Source organism: Salmo salar, chromosome ssa11, assembly GCF_905237065.1.
Source record: "Salmo salar chromosome ssa11, Ssal_v3.1, whole genome shotgun sequence".
NCBI classification, from domain to species: Eukaryota; Metazoa; Chordata; class Actinopteri; order Salmoniformes; family Salmonidae; genus Salmo; species Salmo salar.
Window position 1 is genome coordinate 97,603,961 of NC_059452.1, and position 16,156 is coordinate 97,620,116.

At 42.8% G+C, this 16,156-nt stretch overlaps 1 protein-coding gene across 2 annotated transcripts in view; it reads left to right on the forward strand.

The window, feature by feature from the left end:
* The window catches only part of mapk9 (mitogen-activated protein kinase 9), a 23,754-nt gene continuing 7,598 nt past the window's right edge, over positions 1-16,156 (forward strand). Inside the window, exons 1-10 of one of the 2 annotated variants that reach the window (XM_045690153.1) lie at positions 17-242; positions 1,312-1,363; positions 2,065-2,221; positions 2,437-2,566; positions 2,762-2,820; positions 9,875-10,013; positions 14,623-14,788; positions 15,005-15,076; positions 15,498-15,680; positions 15,881-16,005. In XM_045690153.1, the coding sequence (XP_045546109.1) occupies positions 2,106-2,221; positions 2,437-2,566; positions 2,762-2,820; positions 9,875-10,013; positions 14,623-14,788; positions 15,005-15,076; positions 15,498-15,680; positions 15,881-16,005 (990 nt within the window). In that variant the 5' untranslated portion in view covers positions 17-242; positions 1,312-1,363; positions 2,065-2,105. Of the gene's footprint in view, positions 243-1,311; positions 1,364-2,064; positions 2,222-2,436; positions 2,567-2,761; positions 2,821-9,874; positions 10,014-14,622; positions 14,789-15,004; positions 15,077-15,497; positions 15,681-15,880; positions 16,006-16,156 lie in introns of both variants that reach the window. The other variant, XM_014129605.2, reaches the window with a different exon arrangement.

A 16,156-nucleotide genomic window follows, 5' to 3' on the forward strand; every position in this document is an offset into this window, starting at 1 on the left:
GTGGTACTGTGTGGAATTGTCCCAGCAGCACCCCTTCGCCTGCCTCCGCCCCACCGGTCATGCTACGGACAGGACCGCAACGTTTTCAGCCAAACTACAAGGAAACATAAACACAAAGTCGCCAATTTCACTGAACATACCAAGTGGAACGATTGTTCTTCTAGACACATCTGGTGGCGCGACATTTCATTTGGTTAGCGGGTGTACGCATGGGAGTGATCCGGCAAAAGAAAAGGCAGAAGGTAAATCAGGCTATCGTTTTCATCCAGATTGTTCTTCGGCGCACTGTCTGCTGTGACTGGTACATTTACTGTTACTTTAGCTTTGCTATCGAGAAAATAAATGACAGGAATAAAATACAAAATGATGATACTGATAGCATTGAATATGTGAATAAGATACAAAACATGTTAGTCTAACTCTTTAATACTGTACATGTGAATAGGTTTGGCCTTTGTAGCTGGCAACCTGGGTTGAACGTGTCATGATGTCGGTATAGCACGCATACTGAGTCATTCATTCGACTAGAATCAGTCTGTGCGATGCATCCAGGTAGCCTATTGAGGACAGAACGCAAATCCCTCAATGTACAGTGACTGTGTGCCTGAGGTATAGAATGTTTGGCAACACTTACACATATTTTGTTCCATGGTAATTATTAGTAGGCAGTAGAATACTTTGTTTTAAAAAAAAAAAAGCATGTAGCCTACAATTTCAGGTAGAACATAGTTATAGGCCACAGTTGGCTAAATCGTAGCAAGTTATTACATAGGTTATTATTATTACTGTGGTCTGGTGTAAAGTCAAATGTGCTCGAATGTTTTGTAGCTAATTAGCAAAATATAAAAATAAAACAAATGTGTATCATGTAAATGCGAGAAATGAAAACATTATGACAGTCAGCCTCAAATAATATCTGGTTATTAGGCCAACTGAAAAGCCTGACTATGTCCGAGCTAGGCCTACAGTTGTTTAACTCACCCATGTCATCTTGCACAACACAGATGCCCCATAATCACTTCTGACCACTAGATCATATTATTTAAATGACATGTTGGCAACTGTGGGGTCATATCTAACCCGTGGGATGAACCAGTGGTTTACAGTTGGCAGCTGCCCATTGCGCCATTGCTGAGGGACCATGAGGCTTTTCTAGGTCACCATCTATCTACTAACTAGCCACAAGACTCTTGACATACTAGTGTATCTGTCTGCCCTTACCAACGTGTGAGAGAGAGAGTGCATGCGTTTGCGTGTCTAACATAGGATTGACTGCAATATTTTTTCCTGATTGTACGCGTCTCTTAACAGGTCTGCATGCTGTTAGTTGCTGCCGATCTGAGCTCTACCTGACCAGGATCAGGTGAAACACAGCCTTGTCCTCCAGGCATTTAATTGTGAACGTTCCAAGGGGAGATGAATCATGGTGTTTTTCTTCTTTGTTTTATTCACCCAGAACAGCACAGCTTTATAACTTTGAATTCAGGATTTGTATGTAGATGTGGTGTATGCCACCCAAGCACTACATCTGCTGCTCCGGGTAGAGTTCTGCTGCAGCCCACTAAGAGGGTACTGCTCACCCTGAGTCACATTCAGCATGCCCTCCACTCTGTCCATGTTATGGCTGACCGGCTCTGGGAACCATGGAAAAAAGGGAGAAAACAGGACAGAGTCATATCGCCCAAGGTTCCTCTATGTCATCCAGCATCACGCAGATTACTGTTATGGCCAAGAGAGATTGTGTGGGCGCCTGAACAGCGTTGCGTTTGCTGTGTGTGTGTGTGTGTGTGTGTGTGTTTGCCAGCTAACAACATCCACTATGTACCATAACTACATTATTCATTTTGTTTATTACATGCTTTCATGCAACTATAATGAAATATTGGTTCCACATGAATTGGTCTGTTATTTGTGAATCTTTCCTAATTTATAGTTATTTCCCTCTCTACTGTAGAACTAGTGGTAATAGTAGTAGTGCTATAACATGCCCTAAGAACATAATCTGATATGATATTGGATGATATTATCATAATATTCGAATTCTTCTGTTCTCTCTCTCCTCAGGTTGTATCCTATTCGTTAGTGGCAGCACGGGGGGAGGAGCCATGAGTGAGGGGGAGGGGCTCTTCCACAGCGTGCAGGTGGGTGACTCCACCTTCACTGTGCTGACCCGCTATCAGCAGCTCCGCGCCATCGGGTCTGGTGCCCAGGGCATTGTCTGGTGAGTGGGCATGGCACTGCCACACTGTTATTTAAACTCCTCACAATCATCCTGCTGTTGCATTGACTGTGAACACGATGAGTCATTCCTTCAATAGACGATGGAATACTTTGTTCCACAGTAATCAAGGTGTGGTGTCCTATTTTCATGGAAAACAGTGATAAATCAGATGGTGTCTCCTCTCCTCCCACTCCTCTGTGTGTCTGTCTATGTAGCTCGGCCCTGGACAGTGTCCTTGGGGTCCCTGTGGCGGTGAAGAAACTGAGCCGGCCCTTCCAGAACCAGACCCACGCCAAGCGGGCCTATAGGGAGTTGGTGCTGCTCAAGTGCGTCAATCACAAAAATGTACGTCACTGTGGACATACTCAGCTGTCCACGTATGTGGGTCTTTTAGACCTCGTCATTATGGCGAATTCCTTTGTGTGTGACTTCATTGGCTAACTATACTGTATGTGTGTGTATGAAATTATTGATTTAGTCTTATATCACCAAATTAGTGTCATATTTCAGTCTCCTGATATATTGTCTCTTCTCCTCCAGATTATTAGGCTCCTGAATGTCTTCACACCACAGAATTCACTGGAGGAGTTCCAGGATCTGTAAGTCGGCTGCAGGCTCATACTTTTTGCTTATCCTTTTATGGTAAGCATTATTCTCCTCATCACTGCTGCTGGGCTGCACTGCCTCCTTCCTATGAGAGTCTGGTTGCTTGAGAGAGAGGATGCTATGTAATCACAAGCTTAGTAGTGACCTTCAAAGCACATACACATTTTAACACATTATTATACATAAAAAAGATCTACATGACCGTATTGCAGGAGACAGAGGAAATAACTGAGAAATAACCTCAATGACTGTATTGCAGGAGACAGAGGAAATAACTGAGAAATAACCTCAATGACTGTATTGCAGGAGACAGAGGAAATAACTGAGAAATAACCTCAATGACTGTATTGCAGGAGACAGAGGAAATAACTGAGAAATAACCTCAGAGTAATATATAGAGGGATACCTTAAAATGAAAGTTGAAATAGTTTTTAGGAATAAAAGAGCTCATATTACGACTTCCGACTTCCGACGTATGTTATAAAACTCTAGATGTCAGTGGGCGGGGCTCCATAATAGAGGGGTCCTGGTTGGCTGGACCAGATGTAAGTACTGGAATCTTAGGAGTGGTTGTCCCATGAAGTTAGATAGAGGACTCTAGATGGATATAAGCAGTTTTAGCATGGATATTGATGGGGAGTAGGGCTGACCCCATTTAGTCGACTGGTCGATTGTTTGGTCGATAGGCTGTTTGTCGACCAAGATCTTTTTGTTGTTGAGCACCACGAGACACCTGTCTGATTTGCTCCTGCCTCAGTGGACTAATCCATTGAGGAGGCGGCAGGGATGCAACGTTCCAAGAATAAGGGGAGTGTGGCTCAGATGCACAAGGCACATCTCTCTCCAGCCATTTTGTGTGTATTTATTGTTTCATAACTTCATTATGAGCATTATTTGCTGTGTCTATCAATTCCCCATTACATATATCACCAGTAGTGGCCTACATTTACTGTTAATTCCCATAATTTCTAATCTGCAATGTTTATTTGGTTATGGTAATTTCTGTTAGGCTAATGCATTCAACATGTTAAACTCAGCAAAAAAAGAAACGTCCCTTTTTCAGGTCCCTGTCTTTCAAAGATAATTCGTAAAAATCCAAATAACTTCACAGATCTTCATTGTAAAGGGTTTAAACACTGTTTCCCATGCTTGTTCAATGAATCATAAATAATTAATGAACATGCACCTGTGGAACGGTCATTAAGACACTAACAGCTTATAGACGGTAGGCAATTAAGGTCACAGTTATGAAAATGTAGGACACTAAAGAGGCCTTTCTACTGACTCTGAAAAACACCAAAAGAAAGATGCTCAGGGTCCCTGCTCATCTGCGTGAATGTGCCTTAGGCATGCTGCAAGGAGGCATGAGGACTGCAGATGTGGCCAGGGCAATAAATTGCAATGTCCGTACTGACAGAGCTACAGGGAGACAGGATGGACAGCTGATCGTCTTCGCAGTGGCAGACCACATGTAACAACACCTGCACAGGATCGGTACATCCGAACATCACACCTGCGGGACAGGTACAGGATGGCAACAACAACTGCCCGAGTTACACCAGGAATGCACAATCCCTCCATCAGTGTCAGACTGTCTGCAATAGGCTGAGAGAGGCTGGACTGAGGGCTTGTAGGCCTGTTGTAAGGCAGGTCCTCACCAGACATCACCGGCAACAACGTTGCCTTTGGGCACAAACCCACCATCGCTGGACCAGACAGGACTGGCAAAAAGTGCTCTTCACTGACGAGTCACGGTTTTGTCTCACCAGGGGTGATGCTCGGATTTATGTTTATCGTTGAAGGAATGAGCGTTACACCGAGGCCTGTACTCTGGAGCGGGATAGATTTGGAGGTGGAGGATCCGTCATGGTCTGGGGCGGTGTTTCACAGCATCATCAGACTGAGCTTGTTGTCATTGCAGGCAATCTAAACACTGTGCATTACAGGGAAGACATCCTCCTCCCTCATGTGGTACCCTTCCTGCAGGCTCATCCTGACATGACCTTCCAGCATGACAATGCCACCAGCCATACTGCTCGTTCTGTGCATGATTTCCTGCAAGACAGGAATGTCAGTGTTCTGCCATGGCCAGTGAAGAGCCCGGATCTCAATCCCATTGAGCACGTCTGTTGGATCGGAGGGTGAGGGCTAAGGCCATTCCCCCCAGAAATGTCCAGGCACTTGCAGGTGCCTTGGTGGAAGAGTGGGGTAATAACTCACAGCAAGAACTGGCGAATCTGGTGCAGTTCATGAGGAGGAGATGCACTGCAGTACTTAATGCAGCTGGTGGCCACACCAGATACTGACTGTTACTTCTGATTTTGACCCCCCCCTTTGTTCAGGGACACATTATTCCATTTCTGTTAGTCACATGTCTGTGGAACTTGTTCAGTTTATGTCTCAGTTGCTGAATCTTATTATGTTCATACAAATATTTACACATGTTAAGTTTGCTGAAAATAAACGCAGTTGACAGTGAGTGTCACGCCCTGACCATAGAGAGCCCTTGTTTCTCTATGGTGTGGTAGGTCAGGGCGTGACGAGGGGGTGTTCTAGTTTAAAATTTCTATGTTGGTGTTTTGGTTTGGTTCCCAATTAGAGGCAGCTGGTAATCGTTGCCTCTAATTGGGGATCATATTTAAGTAGCTATTTCCCCACCTGTGTTTGTGGGATATTGTTTTGTGTTTGTGCATGTGCACCATGTAGTCACGTTTCGTTGTTCGTTTATTGATTTATTTGCTTTTGCTTAAAGTTTCACTTTGTAATAAATATGTGGCACTCAACATCCGCTGCGCCTTGGTCCCGTTCTTACGACAACCGTGACAGTGAGAGGACATTTCTTTTTTTGCTGAGTTTATTATTACAGTCGTTTACCGTTCTCGTTGCAAAGTTCACAACCTATGATACGCTTGTGAGAAACTTTTTTTTTTATTACATCCCATTTAGGAGTTCTGTAAATGTATTCATTGTCTTTTGTTTGAAACACTCCTGTCAATGTTGAGTAAGACACGCACCTGATTATGCACATGGAAGTAGGCCTAGGCTACCTGGCCTGATTGGTCTGATTAGTATAATTCCAGCTCTCTCCAATTCGATAACGACTCAGCATGAAAGGGAAAAATGTAATGCTCTTATCCAGTGGAAACGTCATAAAAAACTTGTGCACTTCTTATTCCTTGTACAAATAGCCTACAGCTATGTCTGGCCCGAGCTCACTGGCGGGGAAACTCTGAGGGCCCAGAATATTTTATACAATGCTGCAAGTTTGCTAGCGTGAGTTTCGGGCTGACCAAGTTGATAGTTGATACATTGTTGTAAGTTTGTTGCAAACAGGCCATGTGTAGCCAATGTGATTTATTTTTATCAGGATATTTTCTACCTGCAGGCTGCAATGTTTTATTTGTTGGCTTTATGTAGGCTATTTTTTTTACATTGTTGGTTATGGCAATAAAAATTACTTTTAGATTTGTATAATTTTCATTTAGACTGAAATAGAATGTAGATTAACCACAGACAATGATTTTGAGATACAGACCATTAAAAATGAAACTGTTCCACAAAAATGTGCATATGAAAATCATAACTGGCACGCAGATTGGTAGAAATGGTAAGATAAATTGGCACTCCAAATGGAAAAGGTTGCCGACCGCTGGTGTAGCCTATTACTGGCAACTTCAGGAGAATAACGGCCAGCAGCTGCAGGAGGAGGGCCGGGAACAGGTTTATTTTTTTTCATGTTTAGGCTATCTTGATCTCTGGCTCCCTCTTGAGTCATTTGTGTATCTTAGTTATTTAATCAAACAGCGTGCTTGAAGCAAGTTCAGTAGATATACATAGAGTTGCACATTTTGGGGAATATTCAGAGGTGGAAACTTTCCGTGGGAATTAACGGGAATATATGGGAATTAACAGAAATATATGCAAATTAATATTGATGCCATTTAAATGTAGATGTTTGTTGCATTGGATATATTTATCATATCATATGGAGACGGAAACATAAACCTTTTACCTTATCATAAGTAGACATAATTGCAATTGATAAAATCCTTCCAATAGAAATTTAAAAAATGATTTAGTTACGAATTGAACTTTAATTAAATGAGTTGACTCTTCACATGGGATGATTTCACTGAACAACAAAATAAAGGGAATATCGCATCTCCCAAAAACATTTTCAACATACATCTGTAAAATGATAGTCTAGAAACTAAAGCTTTAGTTCTCTTCCTCTCAGGCTTCCATGTCTTCTCCCTGGACCTCCTCAATGTCCACACCTCTTGAACATCAGACTCTGAGGCCTCATCTTCACTGTCACTTTCCAACCTTGTTGAGGATGGCTTGTTGTCAGGCTCAAAAAGCCTCAATGGCCACCAATTTTTCAACCCTGTTGCGTGCTTCGGTGTGTGTGTGTTCCCAAACAAGGACCAGTTGCGCTCTGAGGCGGCTGATGTTGGTGGGATTTGGAGGATGATCGAGGAAACAGGGGAAAGAGCCTCAGATCCACAAAGTCCCTTCCACCAGGTGGCTGATGAGATATGTTCGCACAACTGCCATATTGCATCTCCATCCCAAAGCCCTTGCTTGGAAGTGTACTTCACCAGACTGCCAAGAACCTTGCCCTCATCCAGGCCAAGGTGGCGAGACACGGTAGTGATGACACCATAGGCCTTGTTGATCTCTGCACCAGACAGGATGCTCTTGCCAGCATACTTGGGATCCAACATGTACGCTGTGGCGTGTATGGGCTTCAGGCAGACGTCTTCACGCTTTTTAAGGTATTTCAGAATTGCAGTTTCCTTTGCTTGGAGCAACAGTGAAGTGGGCAGGGCAGTACGGATTTCTTCTCTTACATCTGCAAGCAGAGTCTGAACATCAGACAGGATGGCATTGTCTCCCTCAATCTGTGCAATGGCTACTGCTATAGGTTTCAGGAGTTTCAGGATGCTTACCACTCTCTCCCAAAATACATAATCCAGGAGGATCCTCTTGACGGGGCTGTCCATATCGGCAGACTGTGATATGGCCATTTCTTGGAGAGACTCCTTCCCCTCCATGAGACTGTCAAACATGATGACAACACCACCCCATTGAGTGTCGCTGGGCAGCTTCAATGTGGTACTCTTATTCTGTTCACTTTGCTTGGTGAGGTAGATTTCTGAAATAACTTGATGACCCTTCACATACCTAACCATTTCTGTGGCTCTCTTGTAGCGTTTATCCATTGATTTCAGTGCCATGATGTCCTTGAGGAGCAGATTCAATGCATGAGCAGCACAGCCAATGGATGTGATGTGAGGGTAGGACTCCTCCACTTTAGACCAAGCAGCCTTCATGTTCGCAGCATTGTCTGTCACCAGTGCAAATACCTTCTGTGGGCCAAGGTCATTGATGACTGCCTTCAGCTCATCTGCAATGTAGAGACTAGTGTGTCTGTTGTCCCTTGTGTCTGTGCTCTTGTAGAATACTGGTTGAGGGGTGGATATTGATGTAGTTAATTATTCCTTGCCCACGATCATTCGACTACCCATCAGAGATGATTGCAATACAGTCTGCTTTCTCTATGATTTGCTTGACCTTCACTTGAACTCTGTTGAATTCTGCATCCAGCAAATTAGTAGATAAAGCATGTCTGGTTGGAGGGGTGTATGTTGGGCGAAGAACATTCAGAAATCTCTACAGCTCTACACATTGCCTGTGAGCATAGCTTCCCTGTGGCTCAGTTGGTAGAGCATGGTGTTTGCAATGCTAGCATGGTGTGTGGAATGAAATGAAATGAAATGTATGCATTCACTACTGTAAGTTGCTCTGGATAAGAGTGTCTGCTAAATGACTAAAATGTAAATGTAAGCATCAGAAGTGAACCAGTTGCATACACAGCTTCAGCAAGACATTCATCAGCATTTCTCTGACTATGTTCCTCCATTGAATCCAAGAAATGTCTGGTTCCAGGAGGACCATGAGCTGTTGCTATCGATAAGGTGTCTGATTCATCATTTTCACCTCGAATAGAAGTAGAGGGACTTTTGTCAGGGTTTGCTTGTTGTGAGCCTTTACGGAACTTTATGCACTTGGCCAGATGATTCTGCATTTTTGTTGCATTCTTCACATATGATTTGGCACAGTATTTGTAAATGTACACAGCTTTTCCTTCTACATTAGCTGCAGTGAAATGTCTCCACACATCAGATAGTGCCAGTGGCTTTTTCCTGTATAGATAAAAATAATAATAATACAATTCCATGTACATGTAAATATTTAAGCAGTTAGATTAAAGAACTCCTTTGTAAGATTTTTTAAAATGAAACATGTATGGACACAGGTGAATTAACACTCCTCAGTTAGCAGGCTCAAGCAAGCTAAAACCCACATGGTAGCAAAAACTAACTAGCAGAAATTGTTAACAAGTTAGAATTGATTTAAACACGCTTTGCTGTGGGCTACTATTTATTAGTTAACACAAAATCATGTATATCATATAAAATATATTCACCCCACCCAGTATTGTAATGAAAACTTACCAGAAAGCATGTAGTCCTTGGCTCAGACAGTGTAGTAGTGTGGGCTCTGTAGCATCTCATTAGTGTGCAAGATCTTGAGAATCAGCTGTACATGTGATGGAAGAGTGCACTGCACATGTGATGGAAGAATGCACTGTGCATGCAGAGGGTTGCAATTCCATTGGATTGGGGATAGTTTAACCAAAATATGCCACAAGACCTAGAATTGCCTTATGTGTATCCCACAAAAAAGGTACACTGTTATAAGCTGACTTTTTAAATAAATTTAAGCAAAATTCCCCATATTCCAAGGCTTAACTTCCCATGGAAAATTTCCGGAAAGTTACCGACGCTTTGCAACCCTGCATATACAGAAGTTTATTTTATTAAAACACATATGGTGTTTCTATATATGGAAAAATGCACGTTTTACAATTTCGTTTAAATGATTGGTCGAAAGAAAAGACGATTCTCGGTTGACCATTAGGCACAGCCCTAATGGGGTAGTCTATCTAACTCTATGGGTGGTCCCCTGTCTGTTTGCCAGTTACCTGGTGATGGAGCTGATGGATGCCAGTCTGTGCCAGGTCATCCACATGGATCTGGACCATGAGAGGATGTCCTACCTGCTCTACCAGATCCTCTGTGGCATCAGACACCTGCACTCCGCTGGCATCATCCACAGGGTCAGTCATTGGCTGATCATAAATGGTTGTGAATATGTGTTGTATGCAGATAATAACGTAAGCCATGTAGACATCTACTGTACTTGCCTAACATATTGATTTGAATTTGTATTACATCATCATTATCATCCCCACCATCATAACCATCACCATCATCATAACCACCATCATCATCACCACAATCATAACCATCATCATCACCATCATCATAACCACCATCATCATCACTACCATCATAACTATCATCATCACCACCATCATAACTATCACCATAACCATCATCACCACCACCATCATCATCACCACCATAACCTTTACCATCATCATCATAACCATCATAACATCACCATCATCATCATAACCATCATAACCACCATCGTCATCACTACCATCATAATCACCATCATCACAGCCACCATCATCACCACTATCATCACCACCATCATAACATCATCACAATCATTACCTTCACCATCAACACCACCGCCATCACCACCACCACTATCATAACCATCACCATTGTAACCATCACCATCATAACCATCATCACCACCATCACCGTCATCACCACCATCATAACCATCATCATCACCACCATAACCATCCACATCATCATCACCACCATCATCATCATCACCATAATCACCACCACTACCATCATCACCACCATCATATCATCACCACCATCATCATTCACCGCCATCATAACCATCACCACCACCATCATCATAACCATCACCACCATCATAACCATTATTCACCGCCATCATAATCATCACCACCATCATCACCACCATCATAACCATCATCAACATCATCACCACTATTATCACCATCATCACCACCATCATAACCACCATCATCATCACTACCATCATAATCACCATCATCAACACCATCATCTTCACCAAAACCATCATAATCATCACCATCATCATAATATCATCATCAACATCAAAACCATCATCATCACCACCATCATTACTACCATCATCATCGCCACCACCCTCATAACAATCATCATCACCACCATCATCACCATCATCACCACCACCATCATCACCACCATCATAACCATTATAACCATCATCAACATCATCACCACTATTATCACCATCACCACCATCATCATAACCATCATAACCATCATCAATACCATCATCATCACTACCATCATAATCACCATCATCACCACCATCATCTTCACCAAAACCATCATAATCATCACCACCATCATAATATCATCATCAACTACATAACCATCATCATCTCCACCATCATCACTACCATCACCACCACCACCCTCATAACAATCATCATCACCACCATCATCCCTACATCATCATCACCATCATAACCATCATCATCACCACCATCATCATAACCATAATCATCACCATCATGACCATCATCATCATCATCATCATAACCATAATCATCACCATCATGACCATCATCATCATCATAACCATCATCATCACCATCCTTACCATCATCACTACCATCATCACCACCATCATCACCACTATCACCACCATCATAACATCATCATCACCACCATCATCATAACCATGACCATCATAACCATCATCATGACCATCATCACCGCCACCATCATAACCATCATCATCATGACCATCTTCACCACATCATCATAACCATCATCATCATGACCACCATCACCACCACCATCATAACCATCATCATCATGACCATCATCACCACCACCATCATAACCATCATCATCACTACCATCATAATCACCATCATCACCACCATCATCTTCACCAAAACCATCATAATCATCACCACCATCATAATATCATTATCAACTACATAACCATCATCATCTCCACCATCATCACTACCATCATCATCACCACCACCCTCATAACAATCATCATCACCACCATCATAACCACCATCATCACCATCATCATCACCATGCCAACCATCATCACTACCATCACCACCATCATAACCATCATCACCACTATCACCACCATCATACCATCATCACCACCATCATCATAACCATCATCATCATGACCATCATCACCGCCACCATCATAACCTTCATCATCATGACCATCTTCACCATCATCATGACCACCACCACCATCACAACCATCATCATCATCACCACCACCATCATAACCATCATCATCATAACCATCATCACCACCATCATCATAACCATCTTCATCATGACCATCATAACCATCATCATCATGACCATCATCGTCACCACCATCATAACCATCAACACCACCGTCATCACCACCACCATCATAACCATCACCATCATAACCATCACCACTGCCATCATAACCATCATCACCACCACCATCATATCCATCACCAGCATCACCTCCACTATCATAACCATCATCATCATGACCATCATCACCACCATCATAACCATCATCACCACCACCATCATAACCACCACCATAACCATCACCATACACCACTATCATCACCATCATCACCACTATCATCACCACCATCATAACCATCATCACCACTCTCATCACCACCATCATAACCTCATCATCACCATTGTGACCATCATCATCACCACCATCATCATCATCACTACCACTATCGTCACCACCATCATAACCATCATCATCACAATCATTACCTTCACCATCAACACCACTGCCATCACCACCACCACCATCATAACCATCACCATCGTAACCATCACCATCATAACCATCACATCATCACCACCATCATCATCACCACTACCATCATATCCATCATCAACACCACCGTCATCACCACTATCATCACCAACATCATAACATCATCACCATCGTGACCATCATCATCACCAGCATCATCATCACCACCACCATCATCACCACTATCGTCACCACCATCATCACAATCATAACCATCACCATCATAACATCATCACCATCATGACCATCATAACACCACCACCATCATAACCATCACCATCGTAACCATCACCATCATAATCATCACCACCATCATCATCACCACTACCATCATATCCATCATCATCACCACCATCATAATCATCATCACCACTACCATCATAACTATCACCATCATCACCACCATCATCATCACCACTACCATCATATCCATCATCATCACCACCATCATAATCATCATCACCACTACCATCATAACTATCACCATCATCACCACCATCATTATCATCATCATCACCACCATCATAACCTTCATCACCACTCTCATCACCACCATCATAATCTCATCATCACCATTGTGACCATCATCATCATCATCATCACTACCACCATCATCACCACTATCGTCACCACCATCATAACCATCATCATCACAATCATTACCTTCACCATCAACACCACTGCCATCACCACCACCACCACCATCATAACCATCACCATCGTAACCATCACCATCATAACCATCACATCATCACCACCATCATCATCACCACTACCATCATATCCATCATCAACACCACCGTCATCACCACTATCATCACCAACATCATAACATCATCATCACCATCGTGACAATCATCATCACCAGCATCATCATCACCACCACCATCATCACAACTATCGTCACCACCATCATAACCATCATCATCACAATCATAACCATCACCATCATAACATCATCATCACCATCATGACCATCATAACACCACCACCATCATAACCATCACCATCGTAACCATCATAATCATCACCACCATCATCATCACCACTACCATCATAACTATCACCATCATCACCACCATCATCACCACCATCATAATCATCATCATCATCACCACCATCATAACCATCATCATCACCACCATTGTAACCATCATTATCACCACCATCGTAACATCATCATTATCACTACCATCGTTACATCATTATCACCACCATCGTAACCATCATCACCACCATCATCATAACCATCATCATCATGACCATCATAACATCATCACCACCACCATCATTACCACCATCATCACCACCATTGTAACCATCATCATCATCACCACCATCATAACCATCATCATCATGACCATCATCACCACCATCATCATAACCACCATCATCACCACCATCATAACCATCATCATCATGACCATCATAACTATCATCATCATGACCATCATCACCACCACCATCATTACCATCATCACCACCAGGCTATCTGCATTGTGTTCCACCACCCACCAACCCCTCTTTTACGCTACTGCTACTCTCTGTTCATCATATATGCATAGTCACTTTAACCATATCTACATCTACATACTACCTCAATCAGCCTGACTAACCAGTGTCTGTATGTAGCCTCGCTAACTTTATAGCCTCGCTACTGTATATAGCCTGTCTTTTTACTGTTGTTTTATTTCTTTACCTACCTATTGTTCACCAAATACCTTTTTTACACTATTGGTTAGAGCCTGTAAGTAAGCATTTCACTGTAAGGTGAAATGTGCTGAATACCTGTTGTATTCAGCGTACGTGACAAATAAACTTTGATTTGATAACCATCATCATCATGACCATCATCACCACAAGCATCATAACCATCATCACCATCAATTTATCAACTTTGTTTGTATCTCCTCCAGGACCTGAAGCCCAGTAACATAGTGGTGAAGTCTGACTGTACTCTGAAGATCCTGGACTTTGGGCTGGCCAGAACAGCCTGCACTAACTTCATGATGACCCCTTACGTTGTGACCCGATACTACAGAGCACCAGAGGTCATCCTGGGCATGAAGTATAAAGAGAATGGTAAGAAATGCTCAAGGATATTACCTTCTATTCTCAATCTCACCAACAGGATAAAACACTATTAGTTACTTGATTATAAATGTCCATCTTGCACTGTTGACCATCTATGGCTGTTCTCCTTTTACCAGCAGCAAGGGTCCACATATGACTGGTTATGGTGCTGTGTGAGATGAATGTGTGTGATGTGTGTGATCTCTATGTTTGTTTTCCTCCAAGTGGACATCTGGTCAGTGGGATGCATCATGGGAGAGATGGTGAAGGGCAGCGTTATATTCCAGGGCACGGATCGTATCCTTACCCAGTCGATCTATGACTCCCTATATGCTGTTTTTACATCTATAATATTACCATTTTGTCTGTGTGTTTAAACTCTATTTGGTTCACTTTTAGAGACATTGTATTATGTGTCTGCCAGGTTGACTTCCGCATGGCAAGGTCAGGCATGTCGGGATGTTCTTCCCCACATTCAATTGAAAAAACAACATCAGCTAGCTACTTCCTTAGCATACAGGCATTTCATTCACATTGATGAATTGATGGTCCGTACTAACTCGAAAAGTCTGGATCCTAATTGCTAAAGCCTCTTGCTACTGCTGTGTATGGTGCAATAATCAATATCCCATTTCCTATGTTTCTCTACCTCCCCCTGAGGTATAACTAGGTGTTTTGCATTAGTTTGTATATGTGTCCTGAACCAGCTCCGTATCAGACATTGACCAGTGGAACAAGGTGATTGAGGTTCTGGGCACGCCCCCCATGGAGTTTATGAACCGTTTGATGGAGACTGTGAGGAACTATGTGATGAACAAGCCCCAGTACCCAGGGGTCAGCTTCTCTCAACTCTTCCCTGACTGGGCCTTCCCAGCAGAAACAGAGCAGGATCAACTCAAGAGTAAGACTTATACCACCTATAGATGTCTACATACATTCTCTCTCTCTCTCACTCTCTCTCTCTCTCTCTCTCTCTCTCTCTCTCTCTCTCTCTCTCTCTCTCTTTCTCTCTTTATTGTTTAGCACCTTCCTACCTGATATGCTTCTGACTGAAATATGTTGACAGACATTGGCATATTTTCTGCCTTGTTATCGCTGCAGCCAGTCAAGCACGGGACCTCCTTTCCAAGATGCTGGTGATTGACCCAGAGAGCCGTATTTCAGTGGAGGATGCCCTGGATCACCCCTACATCCACATGTGGTACGACCCAGGAGAGGCTGATGCGGTGAGTCTGGCTATAATATAATAATAAGATAAGCGATTTAACAAACAATCATGCAGTCATACATTTGTTATGGGTGGTCCCAGGAATCAAACCCACTATCCTGGCTTGGCAAGAGCCTTGCTTTACCAACTGAGCTACAGCGCATATCAAA